This window comes from Paramisgurnus dabryanus, chromosome 10, assembly GCF_030506205.2.
Source record: "Paramisgurnus dabryanus chromosome 10, PD_genome_1.1, whole genome shotgun sequence".
Classification (NCBI taxonomy): Eukaryota; Metazoa; Chordata; class Actinopteri; order Cypriniformes; family Cobitidae; genus Paramisgurnus; species Paramisgurnus dabryanus.
Genome location: NC_133346.1, coordinates 14,942,430 through 14,964,912, shown reverse-complemented (window position 1 = coordinate 14,964,912; position 22,483 = coordinate 14,942,430). Strand labels below are relative to the sequence as shown.

At 35.3% G+C, this 22,483-nt stretch overlaps 2 protein-coding genes across 2 annotated transcripts; both read left to right on the top strand.

The window, feature by feature from the left end:
• Positions 1-994: 994 nt before the first annotated feature.
• Positions 995-2,730, top strand: LOC135779474 (uncharacterized). The gene is made up of 6 exons (XM_065290187.1): positions 995-1,469; positions 1,577-1,697; positions 1,776-2,056; positions 2,176-2,303; positions 2,395-2,498; positions 2,610-2,730. Exons 1-6 carry the CDS (start codon positions 1,340-1,342, stop codon positions 2,728-2,730), a joined length of 885 nt encoding a protein of 294 aa, XP_065146259.1. The 5' UTR covers positions 995-1,339.
• An 11,005-nt stretch (positions 2,731-13,735) lies between these two features.
• On the top strand, positions 13,736-22,019 carry LOC135779475 (uncharacterized). The gene is made up of 7 exons (XM_065290188.1): positions 13,736-13,934; positions 14,878-15,126; positions 15,239-15,366; positions 18,235-18,252; positions 18,578-18,788; positions 21,472-21,753; positions 21,862-22,019. The coding sequence occupies exons 1-7, from the start codon at positions 13,853-13,855 to the stop codon at positions 22,017-22,019; spliced, it is 1,128 nt and encodes a 375-aa protein (XP_065146260.1). The 5' UTR covers positions 13,736-13,852.
• Positions 22,020-22,483: the final 464 nt, after the last annotated feature.

The following is a 22,483-nucleotide window of genomic DNA, read 5'->3' as shown; positions in this document are numbered from 1 at the left end:
GTTCTGAGTCTCTGTCTCTGGTTCCTGCTCTGCAGCTCTTTACCCTGGCCTCCTGGTCCCAGCCTTATCCATGTGATTTCACAAACTTTTCTAAACAATTACAGAATGACTAAAATGTATTGACTAGTTTTGTTCTCTATTTGGTTGACACATTTATCCATTACAACTTGTACATTAAATGTATACATTTTTCATCAGTATGTGTGTGTTCCCTGGGATTTAACCCCAAAACCTTTGCAGTACTAACACAATGCTTAAAAATAAGCTAGAGAAGCACTGTCTAGGAAGGCTAACTAGTAAACAGTGTAAACTCTGATCACGTGACCTTCAAGTGCAGGAAATGTTTAGATCACACACTTAATCACACTTGAAACTGGTTTCATTTTGCTCTAATCTAAAGTTAAAAATACAATCAAGGAACTGAGAGCAGAAAGCAAAATACAAAAAAAAAATTACCATTGTGTCTGATCTCTATTGGTTAGTCTGACAGAGGGCACTTGTGTTCATATCAGGCAAAACTCATTTAAATATCACGTGTAAATGGGGCCTGAAAGGCAAAAATAATGTGTGAACTCCACACCTCTTGCTTAGAGATAACTGAGCTATAGCATCTCATGCTTCTGCTTAAAAATGCTACTGCAGTTCAACATAATCAAAACAAAGTCATACTGTACTGAATGTTGTTTCAGGTCTTGCAAATCTAAGTAACCTTCACAAAATGGATCCTATTGTGTTTGTACTATAATGATTACAAAAACACAAATAAGAGTCAGGACAACGATGGACAGTTCTTTTTTCCTTTTACATTTTACAATGGCCAAACAGTACTTTTACTAGAGTTTAATAACAACTCAATACACTACAGACCCAAACCATAATCTATTGACTTCATACTTGTTTAGAGACCCAATCATTCTTAATTAAATCTTTGTGTTATGCAAATGTTCACACACCACCATGTTAATCAACATATGGATAAACGCATGCATGATAGAGTAACATTTTGCTGTCATGGTTTTAAGAGTAACCTCACAATATAGTAAAGCACTTTAAACACCAGCACGACATTTGAAGGGCACTTTAAGTTGTCTTTACTATAAGGGTCATGCATCTGCAAAATCTGACATTAAAGTATTTGTGGTTTATAGCCAAGCACGTGTTAGCTTCTATTAACACCCTTGTACTTCCGTTATGTTTCATTAAAGCGTGTTAAACTTAGAGCATAAAGCAACCAACATAAACAGAGCTACACAAGACAAGAATATCATTCACCATTAGCAGAGTTGGTGCTATAATATAAAAGACTAGATACACCTGATATCATTAACCGTAAATCAACATGATCAGGACTGAATCACAGGGAATGAATGAGAGAGTGGAGATGATGGTGGATATTTACGAGAGCGCAGCTTCTGTGAGAGGTCATGACTTAACAGATACAAACACACAACAACCATTACAGCATACAGGTAATGATATTTATTTCAGTGTTAAAATATAAACATGATTCAAACTATCAGACACCACTCGTGCTCTGTGGAGAAAAAGAGCACATAACAATTTCTGTCATCTTCAGGAAGTGAGTGTGTGATGAACAGAAGTTACAGATCAGTTACAGTGTGTTTGGTGCTGCTGTGTGTTCTTCTACTGACTGCAGTCATAGTGCTGTGTGTCCTCATCAATACAAACAATCAACAGTTTAAAATCAAGACCAAAAACATCACAGAAGATAGAGACCAACTATTAACCAAATATATCAACATAACAGGAGAGAGAGACCAGCTACTAACCAAATATACCAACATCACAGAAGAGAGAGACCAGCTACTAACCAAATACAACATCACAGAAGAGAGAGACCAGCTACTAACCAAATATACCAACATCACAGAAGAGAGAGACCAGCTACTAACCAAATATACCAACATCACAGAAGAGAGAGACCAGTTACTTACCAAATATACCAACATCACAGAAGAGAGAAACCAACTAATTAAACAAAATGAAAAGTTAAATCAAGACATCAAAAAACTGTGGAAATGTCTGAATACAACAGGTAATTTGGACTACACTACACATTTTTAACCATATAATCTTATAAAATTTGTAAAATGTAGCTTTTGTCATTAAGTGAAGGACTGTGATAGATGATAGTTGAACTTTTTGTGTTTACAGATGGATGGTTTTACTATCAATCCAGTTTGTACTTCATTTCTTCTGAGGTGAAGAACTGGAATGAGAGCAGAAGATACTGTAGAGAGAGAGGAGCAGATCTGATCATCATTAACAACAAAGAGGAACAAGTGAGTGAAAGAGATTATGTATCTACTGCAGGTGTACGGAAGTTTAAACTGCTGTCTGTTATAATATAAATGTGTTATTTCATTGTTACAGGATATTACTAAGATTTCTGGCAGAGAAAACTTCTGGATTGGTCTGACTGACAGTGATAAGGAGGGCAGATGGAAATGGGTTGATGGCAGCACACTGACCACTAGGTGAGAAATCACAAAATGTAACTGATTATTATCTAATATATGATTCTCACAGTCAGTATCATATCACACAGAAAACAACACTGAAGATCTAATGATGATCTGTTGTTTCAGCTTCTGGGCACCTGGGGATCCCAGAAATGATAAAGACTGTGTTCAGTCAAATTCATCAGTATGGATTACTTACACTTGCGATGCCAGGTTTTACTGGATCTGTGAGAAGACTTGTTTGTAATGAGCTTTTGTACTATGCATTGTTGATTAAAAATTCGTCTGATTTAAAAAATGTACAGAGAATGTTTTTTTATTATTTTGTCTGTTAGGTAATCCACTTTCAGTCTCAGCTGTATGAACAGCACTGTCATTGTATCTATTTTGGCCTGTAGTAGGCGAAAGTAGTATCTTCTCTGTTTGACATCACATTGTGTGGCAATTTCTCCTTTGTTTGCATAAGTGTGCCATGTTGTTAGACTACTGGAATTGTTTTCCGGGTTCTGGTTGGCCAACATGCCTATACAAGTTATATCGCCACCTGTTGGTATGGCATGCTCTCGACAGTGGTCATTGTCTGTTTTTGTGTTTTCACGTGGACAGATTTGTTAAAACTGTGCTTTTGTGGACAATATTTTTTTAATGTAGGAAGAAAAACTTTTTATAAAAGTTCCGTGTACTTAATTTCAAGTAAATGTGATCTTTATTTTTTCTTTTTTATACATTTATAGTAATTTCTAAAAATTCTGTTTCCACTTTGTCATTATGAGGTACTGAGGGCAGATTTACGTATGATAAAAAACTGGATTAAAAAACATTTGATGTATCAGGCTGCATCATAACCAGTGTTGTGTGTAACGCGTTACTTTGTACTTTTGGTTAGATTTGACAGCGACACCATCTGCGTGCTTGCGCAATAGTCACAAGGTCCACACACGACAGAGGCTCGTATCAGTCTGCAAAGAAATCATGGCAAGCAAGAAGCAGCTGACGCTAACTTTTGAGGGATGGAGGCATCTTAATTTTAATCAATGTTTTATCAACCAATTGCCTGATTTGAATAAATAAGAAATAAATTAAAGAATGATGATGAGGAGGAGGATGATGCAATGGCCTTTAGTGCAGACTCGGAGGTACTAACTTGAGTACATGAAATCGGGCTTAGAGTTAGAAGTTCTCAACCGTTTCCCCCAAGTGAAAGCTGTGTTCATGAAATACCATTCAGTGCACCAGTGGAAAGGCTTTTCAGCCTGGTAGGTCTTGTGCTTACCCCCAGAAGAAACAGACTTTCAGATAAATCTATTTTAAGACATATGCCTCATTTTGAGGGTACCATGTTGTTCCTAAGGAACTTATTGATACTTTTTTATAATAAAGAGCACAAAAGAAATACCTGTTATGTCCTCCATAGTATAACTTTATTTAGGCCTACACATTTAGAAACAGATATTGGGTTCTGCCCAAAGTCAGGCAACATAAAAGTAACGTAAAAAGTAACGAGTAACGTAAAAAGTTACTTTCCAAAGGCGGTAACTAAGTAAAGTAATGGATTACTTTTAAAAAAAGTAACGAGTAACGAGCAAACACTACTTTTTTAAAGTAACTTCCCCAACACTGATCATAACAAAAGTAATAAAGTCAAATATCTTATTTTGTGTTTAACAGAAGAAGACATTTATATATTTATAATCTTTTATAAGTAAATTATGACAAAATTTTGACTTGGGTGAACTGTCCCTTTAAGGAATTATGGTAAGATGAGTTATGTTTCCATTACACATTCCAAAGTTATTATATTTATGAATTAAATGATTTCTTTGTCTCAAAGTAAATGTATTAAATCGCAGTAAATCTCATGATTTTGGGTTTTAAACCAGTTCAAAGTGCATTCTGCATTGATCCCCTCCTCCCAGACATTTGTCGGTCTATCGATTCAAGACACATTATGTAGGATTTCACCACTAGAGGTCGCTATTTCACAATAACAAAGGTGTATCTTAAAGGATTACTCAATTTTCTTAATAAATAAATTAATAAATAAAATCCTGATCATTTACTCATCCCTATCTCATCCAAAATGTTGATGTCTTTCTTTGTTCAGTCAAGAAGAAATTAAGTTTTTAAGAAAAACATTTCAGTATCTTTCTCTATTTAATAGACTTTATTGGACCCCAACAGTTTACAGTTTAAATGCGTTTTAAAATTGCAGTATAAATAAATAACTCTTTTTAAAGACTTGTATTGGTCAGACAAACAGATAGTCCAGACACAAACTCTATTGACTGAGACAATGTTCAAATGAAAGTCTGTTTGGTGTCTCTATTCTAAAGGTGACAGAGAATGAAAAAATGTTTTACCTTGTCCTAGTTGAATATCGGTAGTCTCCTGCATTCACGAACATACGAAAAGTGCCAGACATTCTGAACATCTCCATTTCATAGAAAATCCTCTTTTTAGAAATGTCCGCCAGAAAATGGCCAAATCTGAACAACGGATACATATTACTTAAATGCATCTCACTCCCCCTCACTCTCATTCAATTCCCTCCGCTACTAAATAATTAGCATACATCCGGCTAGAGGTCTACACAGAAGACCCGAGGACCCGGGACCCAACCGATTTTAAATGATCAGCTGGGTCAGTGTCGGGTCCGGGTTGGTTCAATGTAGCACATTTACAGTAAGGGTCTCTTCGGGTACAAATTTTTGGACCCGTGTAGAGCTCTACATCCGGCCTCTCGCCTCCAGTGGGAAGTAAATTGCAGCAGTGTTCACAAAGTTAAAGGCGAAATGCAAGTCATGTTCGGAGGTGTTCTCTTCTATCTGTAACATTTTGGTCTGTCCGTATTCTGAAGACGGCAAAGTTTACATTATTTTGAGTGGCAGCAAAGGCAGCCAATCAGCGTCAAGTGCTTGTATTTCATAATGGGGTTGCCAGTTTAGCCTAAAGGGATGCCAAATAGGTGTAAAACCACGCGTTTAAAATCTCCCACCCTAATAACGCTTTCTGAGAGAGGTTTTTAGGAAGCTTCTAAGACATTACAGACCCAACCAAAATTTTGTTGTCTACATGTCACATCACAGAACAAGGATAAATACCCCTTTCAATCATTCTATGTCACCTATAAGTCCATTATGAGGTTTATGTGAGAATTTGTCAGCTCAGGGTCCAGAAACATCACAGATCACTTTATGTGTCTGCAGCAGGACTCTCCTGACACATGCATGTCAAGTTATACTCAACATATAATAAAAATCTCTGATAAAAATGTACGTGCATCATTGTATCATCTCTAGACTTTTCTTGTATTTGTTGGATGTCACATAATCTCATAGTTTCATTTTTCTGTTTGAGCTGCTAGTATAGAAAATAAATGGGAAACAACAGCACTGAAATGCAGCCAATAGAAACAGAACCATAATGCATTTGTTTTACTGGTTGTATGTCACAACTGTAGCAGAAGATCTTGACATGTAGAAGTTGCTGTGTGCTGCTCATGTAGATCACAACCTTGATCTCCCATCAGTTATTTCCTGTTTGATCCACAGAGCTACACAGGAAAACCGTCACCATTAACAGATTTTATATTTGTGAGACTACAAAGACTAGAAACATTTATGATCATTTATAGCACCTTAATCAGGTCTCTGGGAATACAAATGGATCTATAGTCAGTCAGTTAATAATAATAAAAATAGCCTTTGTTAAATACATCACTGTCTATCTGTAATGAAAAATATTGTGCAGTAAAGCCTGTATGAACAGTTAACATTTAGTGTATACTTTTTGTGACTGCAAATGAGGGTCTACAATTAACACACACACATTTTATACAGTGATAAAGTGGACAAATGGTTTACGTTTTCATTCATTTGAATTTAAAAGATTGTTTTGTAGTTTGTAGACATGCAGAAACATGTTAGCTTGCAGAAACAACTCTAAACATTTCCTGTACTTGATCAGATTTCACATGCTTAACCACACTTCTTTTACTCTAAACTGGACACCATTCAAAACATAGGTTTTGGTAGCCCATATTCAAAATGTGACCTCTGCATTTAACCCATTTAGTGAGTAGTGAGCACACACACAAACACTGAGCTGTGGGCTGCTATCCCTGCAGTACCAACAGAGCTATTGGGGGAAATATAGTTCAAATAGTTTGAGTTAAAGGTCCCTTCTTTCTGTGTTTTTGAAGCTTTGATTGTGTTTAAAGTGCGCAATATAACATGTGTTCATGTTAATGAGACAAATCAGACAATTAAAAATAAGTAAACTGCTCTAAACATACAAATAGGTGCCATAGGATTTCTGAACTTTACACATTCTTCTTAGATTTTCTAGATTTAATTGGTTGTCTAAATTTGAATCATCTAAATTGATTGCTGTGTCAAATCATATAGCAGGAGATAAGCAGGCCACCTACTATTAAAGGAGCTATACAGGAAGAACATTCACCATTAAGACAGTTTAAAGCGCTGACTGCACCCCTTCTTTAGAAAACTAGAAATGTCTGAGCCTTTTCATGCCAATATGATCATCACTGAATCTCAGAAAATGAACAAGGAGTATTTAACAATGGTTATTTATGAGAGCGCAGATTCTGTGAGAGATCAGGACAGATGCAAACAGACAACAACCACTGAAGCATACTGTACAGGTAATGGCATTCATTTCTGTGTTAAAGATACATACAAAGGTTGTATATATAAAAAATAATAATGCATGTTTAATAACAAATTTTTTACTACTGAAAAATATTTCAATTTAATGTCCTGTGTCATTTTAAGGAAGTGAGCGTGTGAGGAAGATAAGTTACAGACCAGTTACAGTGTTTTTGGTTCTGCTGTGTGTTCTTCTACTGACTGCAGTCATAGTGCTGTGTGTCCTCATCAATACAAACAATCACCAGTTTAACATCAAGACCAAAAACATCACTGAAGAGAGAGACCAACTACTAACCAAATATATCAACATCACAAAAGAGAGAGACCAGATACTAACCAAATATACCGAACTCATAGAAGGGAGAGACCAGCTACTAACCAAATATACCGAACTGTTGTTCCCTGAGAAGGGAACGAGACGCATCGGCTCCTTTGCCATACTTCCTGTGCCCCCGTAACGGCGTCTTTGGCAATATTTCAGATAGCGATATACTTCCTGGCTCCCACGTCACCCTGTCTTCGTTGTTAAGCCTCACCATTGGTTGAATCTGATATACACATTCAGACGCACTTACCCTTGGAGGCGTCCCCAAAGTGTCACTGCAGTGACGCAGCGTGAATTCCCTCGAAAGGGAACTGTAACAATGTATCTTTAAAGGTAACACAATGTAACCTTGCTCTCACTTGAAATGTGTCCTCACATTTAGTCCTTGAATTCGAGGGTATTGGACATGGAAAGTCCTTGAAAGGTCATTGAAATTGAAGTAAACCAAGGTGTGGGAACCCTGTACTAACCAAATATACCAAACGGCAATATCAACATAGTGGCCAAACCTAGCATCACAAAACAAAACAAAGTATTCCAGCCAATAAACGACAAAAAGGATTTGGGGGTGAGCGTTGGGCGCATTTATGAAAGCATGGAAGGGAGGGGGAGGGCGAGGAGTTAGCTACGCTCCGTCTGTTTGAAAACAGTTCAAATGTCAACAATAACTAACGTCTCGCAGATTCGCTTAGAGAGCCTTTAATCTCTTTGATAAGTATACTCTCTAAGTGTAAGTTCAAGTATTTTTTATGCACACTTTATGCAATAAGTAATATCAATGTAATAGTAAGATACTAGGAAGTGTGGGGTATTTTAATAGTGCCTGAGACCAAATTGGCCAACTTTTAAGTATATTTTTATTGCAACATTAGTAATCTATGAGTGAACATACAGATATACCCAGACTTTACTTGTAGCACTTTTTTTTGTTTATGCAAGTACACTTTGAAGTTCACTCTCAGTAAACTAATCCTCATACCTATAGTTTACTATTAATATATTTTGCATATTCTGCTATGAGCCATCTGTATACATTTTTATAGCCTACTTAAAACATACCTTTAACTGTATCTGGGGTTAGGAGTGATGGCTGACTCAAAAGCATTACTTAGGTTGACTTTACATTTGTCTTTACCCTATAAAAAATACAATATTATGGCCTTAAAATGTCAAAGTAAGCTTAGCTGACAAAATAAGTCAAAACTTTTTTGTGGTCAGAAATAATAATTGCATCAAACATTTGTAGCAAATATATTTATTTATAAAGAGTGTTTCATTGAGAGATTTCTTGTAAATTGCACATTTAATGCATTCATACTCTCCCTGTCAGCAGCATTAAACACTGTTGCATTTTCATCTAATAAAATAAAGCATTACTTTAAATGTTGTTTGTAGTCAGCCTGGTTTGTGTACCGGTACGTGTGATATGTACATCATTTGTGAATGTAGGCACTGGATTACAGACAGCAATTTCCAATGGCACAAATGTAAACATTAAAGTCTTTTTATCATTTATAACCTTCCTACCTGAAATTTTCAGTTGCAATTCAGATAAAAGCCCACACAACATTAAGCTGAAAGTTTCTGTGGTATTACCTGCTGCCTGTAGGGGCATGTAATATTTTGTATGGGTCGTGTTTAAGAGGAGTGACAAATGACCAAGGCCAACACGAGTACTGGTTAGTTGCTATGTTCACCTGAGACCTGGTCTTGCATTTGGGTGTTAATTTCAGTTTGAGGGAAGTTCGACAGACAACCATAGATCCTAGTTTGCTTGTTAAGTGAGATATTTGTAGCTTAATTAATGATAAATATCTAAGTAATATGTATATGATCTGTCTTAGGCACTACCGTGAAGATGAGAACAGATTACCATAAAAAAGTGTAAAACCAGTATTGTGGAGTGAGGGCCTGTTTGTAGTTTTCAGTGTTGGGACCAGTGGCGGCTGGTGACCTCTTTTCTGAGGAGGCACGAATGAGAAGCACATCAAAACATCGTCGTGTGTGTGGCTCCTCATTTCAAACTACTTGCCTGCTGCAGATGCTTTGAAAGGGTTTATGATAAAAGAAATGCTTGCGTTTGCTAGATACTTGTTTAATCTCATCTGTAATCAGAGTGTCTTGTGAATGTGAACTTCTTTTTGATCATAAACCCTTTTGACACGTCTGCAGTGGAATGTATTTTGACATGATGCTTCACATAGGTTCACATGACGCACCTCCGGCTGACACTGGTTCGGACAGCTACTTTAAAAATTGTTTCGAGACTATAAACTTATTATTACGTATTATTAAAATTATTTTTAAAAGTATTTAGTTGTAGTACAAACCACTAACAAAACAAAAAAACAGCACTGAAACAAACATATACTGTCATGATCTGTCTTCAGGTCACAGTTGTCTAGTCATAGTGACAGGATCATGGCAGCCCAATGTTTTGTGTGAGAGCACTGGCTTTGTTTGTTCATTGCCATGTGCTTTCTGTCTCGTCTCCTGACCCTGCCCCCTTGTTTCCTCGTTAATTATCCCATTATTGTTTGATTCATGTCACCTGTTCCCCCCTTGATTTGCTCCCCTATTTAATGCCCTTGTGTTTGCTGTCCTGTGCTCGATCGTCTGTTTTCATGGAGTGTGTATTGTTCTTGTTTAGTTTTAGATTCAATCTAGTCAAGTCTTGTTAGTGTTTGCTCTTGTCCAACTCAGTGTTTATAGTTTAGTCTTGCCTTGTTAGTGTTCTTGTATTATCTGTTATTGTTATTTTACCCCCTCGTGGGTTTTTGTTTTCTTGTTTTGAATTAAATTTATCAGTGTATTTTCCCATCTCAGTCTGCGCTTGGGTTCTTTGCCTGCAAACCCTGACATATACTAAACTTGTCCATCATAAATAAGGGTTTTTATCATTAACTAAAACAAACTAAAAAAACAAAACTAAAACTATACTGAAATAAAATAAAATATGGTCCTAAAGTTTTTTTGAAAACTTAAAGTAAATGATAATTAGAAAACACTGAAATATGTTTAAGGTGAAGCACTAAAATAATTAACTAAAACTAAAGAACTAAACTAAAGCTTTATTTACATTTAATTTACATTTTATTCAAATAAGGAAAAATAATTTGGTGGAAAAAGCTAAAAATGACAAAATATTGAAGGTTAATAAAAATTAAAAGGAAAACTAAATATATAAAGTAAAAGCTTATTCAAAATATGAACAAAATTTCCAGCAAACTGCTTTGAGTGTTTTTAAATCTGTTGCACTGGATGTCACATGATCTTACACAAAATATATTCATCTCTGATATTTCCTGTTTGTGGTTAATTTTATGAATAAAAGCAAGATAAAAATATGCAAAAAGGCAGAGCATGTCAGGTTAAGCCAAGGAGCTCTGCAAGAACATATCACACAGTCCAGGCCACATGAAGATGATGATGGCCTGAAACAGATTGAGATTCAAGAAAGACTGGAGATGATGGAGAGGATGTATGAGAAGAGATATTGCTTCTGCACAAAAAAAACAGAAAACAACAACTACAGTGTTCAGGTAATGGCCTCTATAATCTATATTATGTAATTCTGTATTATGTAATCCTTAAACTTGCTAAAATAGTTTAAACCATTACAATGTGTACATGTTTGATAGTACTTTACAGAGTAAATCGAGCACTGACTGCACTTTTATTTTAGTTCAATCTTTTTAAATGCATTAGATCAGATCACCATTAATGTTGAATGGGATTTTAATGATAAAATGTGCTATTTAAATATCACATTTGCCTAGTAGTGTATTGTCTTCTAGAGTGAATAATAAGCTAAAATAGCAATATTTTAGTCTGTGGGGCAATGTTGCATTTTGATTGGTTGCTTGACTAGGTGTGTTCCCCCAAACTAACATTATGTACAATTTCTTGCACTACGGTAAGCAAATGCGAAGGCTACGAACATTCCATAATTTCAAGGTTGTATATTGCATTAACTAATTTTACCATGGACATTTCAATATGGATTAAAGGAAAACTCAATAAAAAAAAAAATCCAAATAATTTACTCACCCCAATGTCATCCAAAATGTTTGTCTTTCTTTTTCTTTGTCGAGAAGAAATTAAGTTTCTGTCTGTGGCCGTTTTGTCTGATTCCTTGTTGTGCGAGACCTGATGCAGTTTCGTCTGATGCCGTGTATTCTGAGGCCGTTTTGCCCAATGTCTGATTGAGTGAGACCTGATGCCTTTTTGTCCGAGGCCGTTTTACCGGATGCCTTTTAGTTTAAGGCTGTTTTGCCTGATGTCTGATGTGCAAGACTTCAGTCCTGACCATGTTTTTCTGGGAACTGATGCTTTTAAGTCTGAGGCACGATGCTGTTTCATCTGATACCTGAGTACTGACGCTAAGGTCTGAGGATGACCTAAAATGTACACCGTATGGCTGTAGATTGTCACATAGAAAGGAAACAATACCGCAAGAGACATCATACAATTTCATGTGTTCTCAGTTGAGTTATTTATTAAGATAATCTGTTGGTGTGTGAAGTGTTGTCATGACCACATAGTGGCACGCCACACACTATATAAACAAAACTTAAATTGACAATTTTTTTTAGCACCGCCTACTTTAAGATTCAAAAAAGCTCTTCACAAACCTATGGCTGACGTCACGGACACTAGTCCATATTTTTTACAGTCTATGTTCAAGAGACACAATATGTAGGATTTCACCACTACAGGTCGCTATTTCACAGCAACACAATAACAAAGGTGAAGCTTAATGATGTTATGAAGGAGAGTGGAACGGATTAGTTTATAAATTAATGTTTTAATACGTGTACATTTGACCACATTATTTTATGCCATCATAATGAATTAGCTGCAAGGCAAACAGCTGAATGTTAAATGCTGTAAAACCGCCACTCCTACACTTGTCCACACGTGCTGCTATAGTTTCTATAACCGGAAACTAAGGATAGTGCAAATATTAAGTATAAGATATAAAGGATGAGCCATTATTTAAAATAGGATTTAGAAATCCTTAAGAACTTTTGAGAGAATGTAGGTACTACATAAATATATCACACTGTGCACGTGCTTTTTGGATACACTGTAAAAAAATGCTGTAATTATGCAGCTGGTTGCCAGTAACTGTAGAAGATAAAGACTCAAAATGTTTCATGTTCATTTAACTTAGAACAAACTGTTGCCAGTAAATAACATAAATGTAAAATCTACAGTTAGTTACTGGCAGCTAGTTGCCAGTAATACCCAGTAATACTGTAATTTTTACAGATTTATTTACAGTGTATATTTACTATAAAAAGCTTACACATTGTGGCTTTAATAACTGGTTCTTTTTACTGGAAGGAGGGACTTCCGACACCAGAGCGGCCATTTTTATAGTAGCCTAATAGCAGTTTTTGTTGATTTTGTTATATCTGTTGTGTTTGACCAATCTTATCTTCTGCTGTAATTTGCTTCTACTGTTTGAGCATGACCTCCAATAAAAAATATAAAAAACCCTGCTAGGTTGTTTGTGCAAGCAGTTAAATAGTTATGTTTTATAGTTAAGCTTTTGTGCTGCTAATGTGAGGCTTTACCAACTGAGCTACAGCAATTTCCAAATGCAATTCATATGAAAACCCACACATTTATTCTGGCACCGCCTGCTGTTGGTAGGGGCACTAATGTAGTAAATGCTCTGGGTCGTGTTATGGAGAAGTTACAAATGATATGGTCATATGAGTTGGAGGACAGGTGGGTTGCTATTGTCACCGGAAGCCTGGCCCGCATCTGGGTGTTATTTTTAGTTTAGGGTTAGTTTTACAGACAACCCAGACCCTAGTTTTCTTGTTGGAAGAGGTATTTGTAACTAAATTAATACAAAATGAAGCTACATATCTAATTCATTTGTATATGATCTTTTTCAGGCACTACAGTGAAGATGAGAACTGCCTACTATAAAAAAGTAAAACCAATATTGTGAAGTAAGGGCCTGTGTGCATAGGGTTGGGAAGGCTACCTTAAAACTGCTTAAAAAGTGTTTAGTTATAGTACCACTAACAAAACAAACAAACAGCACAGAAAACAAAGGTAAACATATACTAAATAACTATTGTGTTATATCTAAAATTAAAACCTAAACTAAAATTAAAACTAATTAACTGTATAATAAACTGCTTTGAGTGTTTATGTTGCTCTGGATGTCACATGATCTTACAGGAACAGACATTCATTTATGATATTTCCTGTTTGTGGTTTTATTTTAAAGCAAGATGAAAATGCAAAAGGGCAAAGCATCAGTACAGCCAACCTAAGCAAAACATTCCAGGCCAATGTAAGATTAAATTAAGATTATTAATCACTGTCTAATAAAGACTGAGATTCAGAGAATGAACAGAGAGAGACTGGAGATGATGGAGAGGACCTACCAGAACAGACATTGCTTCAGAGGAGAACAACTGTGTCATTCAGGTAATGACCTCTATGTATAATCCTTAAACTCATTGAAATAGTTCAATGTGTACATGTTTGATAATACTACAGAGTTGAGCACTGTGTTTAAGTGTTTAATTACAATATTTTTATACAGTATGCATTTAAAAATTATTTTATAAAATCAAATCAATTTTCTTTTAATTGTTATTTTAAATTCAAATGTATCATGTTTTTTTAATCTTTGAAAAATGTATCAAATGTTTTATTTTAAAAATCTATTTTTTAATATGTTCCCTTTTTTTGTAAAGCACTTTGAATTTGCGTATAAAATGTGTTATGTACTGTACGCTGCAGGGGTTGACAAAATAATGTGAACACCATGGAAATAGTGGAAATCTCTTTGAATAATAAAGTGTTGGACCACCATTTTGTAATACAGCTGCAAATATTCTCACAATAGATTCACACAACTTCTGAACAGTGTCCATTCATCTATCAGATCATCATTTGTTTCAGAAAAGTTGGAGTAGCGAACCTGCTTCGAACTCTTCTCATAATTTCTAAAACAGTTGATCTCGGTCAAACAGTTGGGTTATAGATGCGCTTTCTAAATGAGCTCCTACGATTTTTCACCTTTGGAAAAAATCATTTCACACACACTCTTAGAAAGTATGTGTAAATTAAGCTTTTAACACATTATGTGTCACTTTGTGTTGATTTGTGTTAAAAAACTAACACAAGTTGTGTTAAAAGTAACACATGATGTGTTGTTTCAATAAAAACACAGAACACAGAGATGGGTGGATTCTGGGACAACACAATTAGTCTTACACAAAAAAATATTAGCCACTCTATCAACGGGTGTTCATATTATTTTGTCCACCCCCTGTATATAAATTTGCCTTTTTATAAATAATAAAATTAATTTAATTAAAAATTTTTTTTGGAAATAAATAAAAAATTAATCTGTCATCTTCAGGAAATGAGCAAGTTGGGATGAGAAGTTACAGATCAGTTTCAGTGTGTTTGGTGCTGCTGTGTGTTCTTCTACTGACTGCAGTCATAGCGCTGAGTGTCCTGATCTATACAAACAACCACCAGTGCCACATCAAGACCAAAAACATCACAGAAGAGAGAGACCAACTACTAACCAACAATACCAACATCACAGAAGAGAGAGATGAATTTATTGATATTAAAAGACTGTGGGAGGCTTTAAATGAAACAGGTAATCTAGAAAAAACACTAAAACTATGCACAATTTTTTGGGGGGTTAATAGCATCATTAGTCAGTGTGGGTGGGAATGATGGACTAAAAGGTGAACTTGTTGAGTTTACAGATGGATGGATTTACTATCAATCCAGTTTGTACTTCATTTCATCTGAGAAGAAGAACTGGACTGAGAGCAGAAGATACTGTAGAGAGAGAGGAGCAGATCTGATCATCATTAACAACAAAGAGGAACAAGTGAGTGAAAGATACTGGAGATAGAAAGTGATAGAGTTTGCGTTTGTTTTTGCCGGTTATGCAATGAACATAACTGTCTTCCTGGATTATTTTACTAGTTGTTTGTTCGCATGGTTACTGGATGTAATGGAGTCTGGATTGGTCTGACTGACAGTGATGAGGAGGGCGGATGGAAATGGGTTGATGGCAGCACACTGATCTCCGGGTGAGAAATCACAAAATTTAACTGATTATTATCCCACAGTCATTATTATATTACACAGAAAACAACACTGAAGATCTAATGATGATCTGTTGTTTCAGATTCTGGGAGCGTGGAGAACCCAACAGTTATGTAGGTGATGAAGACTGTGCTGTGTCTTATCCATTAGAGTGGGCAGATTTTTCATGCACTGATGCTTTTAAATGGATTTGTGAGAAAATTATTTTAAGCTAAATTATAAAGAAATATTACAGAAATGTGGGAAAGGAGATACATGTGACAACTTTAAATCATTTTAATCATAAACTTCTGTTTAATCATTTTTATATTGTGATTATGCAAATAATCTTTTTTTCACATGATTTTTCACATAATTGTGAGTGACATATGGAGCAACTGCTATGTTGTGATCATTGTTGTGCAGGCAGGCAATTAATGAAAAAACAAACAACTGGCAAAAAAAATACATGGCTGGTTGCTGGGAATCTGTGCTGGGAAATAACATTATTTTTCAAAGACATACAAACAGATCCTGACACAAACTCATGACATTGACTGAGACAATGTTCAAATGAAAGTCTGTTTTGCATCTCTATATTAAGTCCATTACAAGGTTAATGTGAGAATCTGTCGGCTCAAAGTGCAGAAACATCACAGATAATTTTATATGTGTGTGTAGCAGGACTCTCATGACACATGCATGTCAATTTACACACAACACATAATAATCATACAGTAAAAAATCTAAATTTCATTTCATGGCTAATAAACTGTTTGTGTAGCCTACGTGCATCATTGTATGCACATCTTTAAACTGTTCATGTATTTGTTGGATGTCACATAATCTCATAGTTTCATTTTGCTTGGAACTGCTAGTATAGAAAATAAACGACAGCAGAGTAATGCAACTAATAGATACTGAATGCATTTATGAGACTGGTTGCATGTCACAACTGTAGCAGAATATTTTGAAATATAGAAGTTACTGTGCTGCACACGTGTAGATCACAATCTTGATCTTCCATCGGTTATTTCCTGTCTGCTCTGCAGAGCTACACAGGTAAACCGTCACCATTAGCAGAGTTTAATAGTGTTAGACTCATGGAAACTGTGGGTGGGTGCTGAAGTAGATGTCGGCATTTTCTTGTATTCTCGTTCCTTAATTAATTGATTGCTTTCATAGCCTAAAAGCTTTGTTTAACAGCCATCACCAGAACATACAGAACTGGAGGGTTTGGGGGGTGTCCAGTCAACTACAACAAAACGTATTCCTTACGCCTATACACATTTTCACCAACAGTGCAATAATAATAACAATACATACCAGATAGCAACAAATGCATATCTGTAGCATAATAAAGTTTACTACTGAATATTTACGATCAGAAATCCTATTGTGTGGGGGGAACACAAAGAGCAAACGTGCATGCTTGCTGTAGATTGTCACATAGGAGGGAAACGATACCGCAAGAGACATCACAAACATTTCCTGTGTTCTCAGTTGAGACCCTCGTTATTTATAAAGAGAATCTGATGGTGTGTGGTGTGGTGTGCTGTCATGACCACATAGCGACACTCCACACACCATATGAACAAAACTGTTAAATTGACAATGTTGTATAGTCATGTCTGTGGTCCCTTACATTTTAAAAATCTGATAAGATTTTTAAAATCTTTTAATGTGGCCCAGGCTATAATTATGCACATAGTGTGTGAGAGTCAGACAACAAAATCAGCCCAAAAGCTTCCCAATGACCGGCCACAGGCCAAATACCAGCAACTAATCAACTAAAGGTTTTAATACATATTAACATTATAATTTCATTGTATTTGTGTGTTTTATTCATGTTTAAAAATGTGAGTAACATATGGAGTAATTGTATGTTTTTGCCTAATTTTACCATACCTTTATTGTTCTCAGATTTTTCTGTGTTTTTCTTGCTTTTAGTAATGTTAAGTCACTTTCTAATAATTATGAAACATAAAATGAAAAGCGCTATATAAATAAAATGTAATGACTGATTTATTGTTGATCAGGTTGTTGTTTAAACAGTATTAGTTTATAAAGGTGCAACTATTAACCAATAAGACTACCTTAGAAATAATAAATAATATAATATATTTATTATATAGTTTATATAATAAATAATACTGCATGATAGAACAAAGTCAAATCAGATCTTGCATTATAAACAGTTTCAGCAGCAACAACATAAACAAATGGCTTTTGTGGACTTCACTCTAAAAATTGTTGGGTTAAAAACAACCCGATTGGCAACCCAGCACTGGGTAAATATTGGACAGAACAGGTTAAAGTAACCCAGCACGTTGGGTAACACATTTTAACCCAGCAGGCTGGGTTGTTGAAAAAACCCAACATGTAGTAATTTTAATCATTTATGGGATAAATATTCTGGGTTTGGGTTATTCTTGCTGGGTTATTTTTTATCATGTGCTTTATTGTAAATCAAGACCATTGTGAACACCAAATAAAGGTTTATTTCACTGCAAAATAACTACAAACTCTAATTTTTACAGTTGGCAGTTTCAAAATCATTTAAAGGACTGCGTACTGACATCAAGTATAAACATATTTATTAAATATCATAAATTATGCACATTGAAGTAACAATAATGTTTAATAACCCATGTTCTGTCTTGTGTAGTTCCAGAAAAATATTAAGGTAAAGCACTAAAATTATTAACTGAAACAAAATAAGAACTAAACTAAAGCTTTATTTATTTAAATTTAATTAAAATTTTATTCAAATTACCAAAATGATTTGGTGGAAAAAGCTAATAAAGACAAAATATTGAAAGTTACTAAAAATTTACTAAATATATAAAATAAAAGCTTATTTAAAATATAAATAAAACTACAATAAAAACGCAACTGAATTTCCAGTAAACTGCTTTGGGTGTTTATTAATCTGTTGCACTGGATGTCACATGATCACATGATATTCATCTCTGATATTTCCTGTTTGTGGTTGATTTCATAAATTAAAGCAGGATAAAAAATGCAAAAAGGTATGCCCACCTAAGAGCACGGCAAGAACATATCACACAGTCCAGACAAGATTAAGATTAGATGAAGACCGTCTGATACAGATTGAGATTCAGATAATGAACAGAGAAAGAGTGGAGATGGAGAGGACGTATGGGAAGAGATATTGCTTCTGCACGAAAACAAACAGAAATCAACAACTACAGCGTTCAGGTAATGACCTTTATGTGTAATCCTTAAACTTGATAGTTCAGTCTACAGTATCACAATGTGTACATGTTTGATAGTACTTTACAGACGTGTAATATATTGAGCACTGTGCTGCCTCACACTGACTACACTTCTATTTTAATTTTTTTTCTTCTGTTTAATTATTTTCTATATTTTTATTTTACAATCTTTTCAAATGCATTTTAAAAGCATTAAATAAAATTGGATTTATTTTCTATTTATTGTTAATTTAAATATCTCTTTTTTACTCTAATAATTAAAGAGATAGCAGCTATTTCCAATTTCTAAATTCCAATTTTTTGTTCATATGATACGCCAGTCCTTCCAATTCACTTAAGATGGCACAAACCATTGTCGCTTTGGTTTAGGGTTAGATTTGGAATTTGCTGTAGGATGTCATTTATTAAGGGTTCACCATGTTTTTGTCTTTTTTAAACCATTGTCCCTTAGAGTTGGGGTTAGAATTGGGGTTTGGGTTGGGATGCCATTTTATGTAACAAAAAGTTGTTCTACCCCAAACCCAAGCGAAAATAGTTTAACGAACAGAAAAAATGAGAAACCAATACATAAAACAACACAAAAAGATGCGCCGTTTTAAATGAACGGGAAGGATTGGTGTATCATATGCACACAAGATTAGAATTTGCCGTGCACGACTTTTCACTTCGTGCTATTAAAACACAAATCATGAGAATGGGCTAGCTAGCACATCACAAATTCAAAGCGCTTTACATAAAATGTTTTCAAAGAGAAATAAGGATAGGCCTACATATAAAAAAAGTAAAGTGTTGGACCACCATTTGTAAGCTGCAAACATTCTCAAAAAAGATTTACAGAACTTCTGAACAGTGTCTAGTAAAATGTATGGGGGAGCGAGTATTATTTTTCAGAAAACATTTAAAAAAGATAACGTGTTAGAGATTTTTTTATGTGATCAATAATTTACAAGTGTGTGCTATCAATAACAGGTGGTATTTTGCAAAAATATAGAACGACTTCAGTATAATTTCACTTCAAACAGATGAAATCAGTTGGGTCAAAAGTAACACAAGTGCTGAATGATTCCATGAACATGAATAAATAAATAAAATATTTTGTGACTATACTAAAAAATGCCTTAAGATGGGGTTGCATATAAATTCTTGACATATTGCAAGAGTATAATCATGCTTTCTTCTAGTTGTTTTTATTCGTAAAATGTGCACAAAAACATTAGGTTTAAAATACTACAAAATCATAGGTGGAGGTAGAAAAGGTCAACCCAGTCTCACCCCATTTCGTCAATATTTGACGACACTTGACCATTCGTCAATATGTGACGCGGAGGGTATACCTTTCGCGTCATTTTTTGACGAACTGGGGACTTCAATACTATTACGTCCGTTGCATTCTCTTCTCCTATTTTCTTACCAATTTCGCGTCGGTTTAGGGTTAGATTTACATAATGACATCCCTACCCAAACCTAACTCTAACCCCAACGCCAGGTGACAACTGTTTCTAACCCCAACGCCAGGTGACAACTGTTTAATTTCGCGTACACTGTTTAATTTCGCGTACACGGTTTAATTTTGCGTAATCTAACCCTAAACCGACGCGAAATTGGTAAGAAAATAGGAGAAGAGAATGCAACGGACGTAATAGTATTGAAGTCCCCAGTTCGTCAAAAAATGACGCGAAAGGTATACCCTCCGCGTCACATATTGACGAATGGTCAAGTGTCGTCAAATATTGATGAAATGGGGTGAGACTGTGTTAAAAAGGTAAGATGTGGCTTTATGATATGTTTTAAGAAATGCTGCAACACAGAGAAAGTCGCTAAATTAGCAGCAAAAAGTAGCAATGGTTACTTTTGTCCCGACATGAACTCCTGATAATGAAACCCGATTTACTTGTATACTGAAAAACTCTGAGAAGTCAAACTTCAGAATGTGTTACAGCCAGTGGTGTAGTGCAGGGTATATGCAGGTATAGGGAGTACCTACTTGTTTATTAGATGGCATGGGGTATACCCACTTCTACTGTATTTAAAAAAAACTGGGGACATTAATAAAGAGTATACACACTTTTCCAGGCAGCACTACACCATTGGTAAAGTAAAAGTAGTCATGTCCCGTCAAGCGTTTGGGTGTGTTGTTGCAACAAGTTGACATGACATTATCAGGTTTTTTTATAATTATTGATATTCAGTGTAAGAATTATTCAACACTGGATTGGTTCTGATCCCCCAATAAACCTAGGACTATTTACAAAAGTAGATTTTTAGCATGATGCTGAATATCTTTACTTTGGAGACAGAAAGAAATAGCCAATCAATAGCATATATGAGGATGACTAGGAAGCCAAATGAGGCAATACTATAGCTATTGGGCTACAGTGTAATATGGCTGCTGCCATCTCTTTAAAAACATTGTGCTTAGTACATCACATTAGATCTATAGGCGGAGATTAGGCGGTCTTTTACACCACAAATGCATCTTTGACTACATCTAAATTTGTAAAATAAAAACGTTTCACACCCCGTTTACACCTGTATTTGCGTCATCCACTTGTGATCTGACTGAACAAAATGCATAGTGTTCACATTTTTTATCCACTCCCTGTAAAAAAAATTCCCTTGCCTAAATGGGGAAATAAAAATAATAAAATGCAATCTGTCATCTTCAGGAAGTGAGCTTGTGAGGATGAGAAGACACAGATCAGTTACAGTGTGTTTGGTCCTGCTGTGTGTTCTTCTACTGACTGCAGTCATAGTGCTGTGTGTCCTCATCAATACAAACAATCAACAGTTTAACATCAAGACCAAAAACCTCACAAAAGAGAGAGACCAGCTACTAACCAAATATACCAACATCACAGGAGAGAGAGACCAGCTACGAACCAATTATACCAAAGTCAAAGAAGAGAGAGATGAAATTAAAAGATGGTGGAAGGCTTTAAATGAAAAAGGTAATTTAGAAAACAAAACAACTAAAACTATGGAAATATAAAAATATATAATTTTTTCTCTGTGTGGGTGGGAAAAATGGACTAAAGCTGAACTGGTTGAGTTTACAGATAGTTGGATCTACCATCATTCCAGTTTGTACTACATTTCATCTGAGGAGAAGAGCTGGACTGAGAGCAGAAGATTCTGTAGAGAGAGAGGAGCAGATCTGATCATCATTAACAACAAAGAGGAACAAGTGAGTAAAGATACTGTGGACTGGAGATAGAGAGTGATAAAGTTTGCATGTCTGTTAAGCAATAGACATAACCATTTATTTTAATAGGTGTTTGTTAATATGGTTACTGGATGTAATGGAGCCTGGATCGGTCTTTCTGACAGTGATGAGGAGGACAGATGGAAATGGGTTGATGGCAGCACACTGAACTCTAGGTGAGAAATCACTAAATTTAACTGATTATTGTCCAATAAATGATTCTCACAGTCAGTATCATATCACAAAGAAAACAACACTGAAGATCTAATGAGATCTGTTGTTTTTAGCTTCTGGTTGCCTACAGAACCCAACAGTAATGGAGGTGATGAAGACTGTGTTCTGGCTGAGTCAACAGGGTGGTCTGATTACCCATGTACTGATACTTTTGAATGGATTTGTGAGAAAAAAAATTTAATTAAAAATTAAAGATATAAGTTAAATGAGATACATGTCACACCAGAACATTTAGTGTTTTT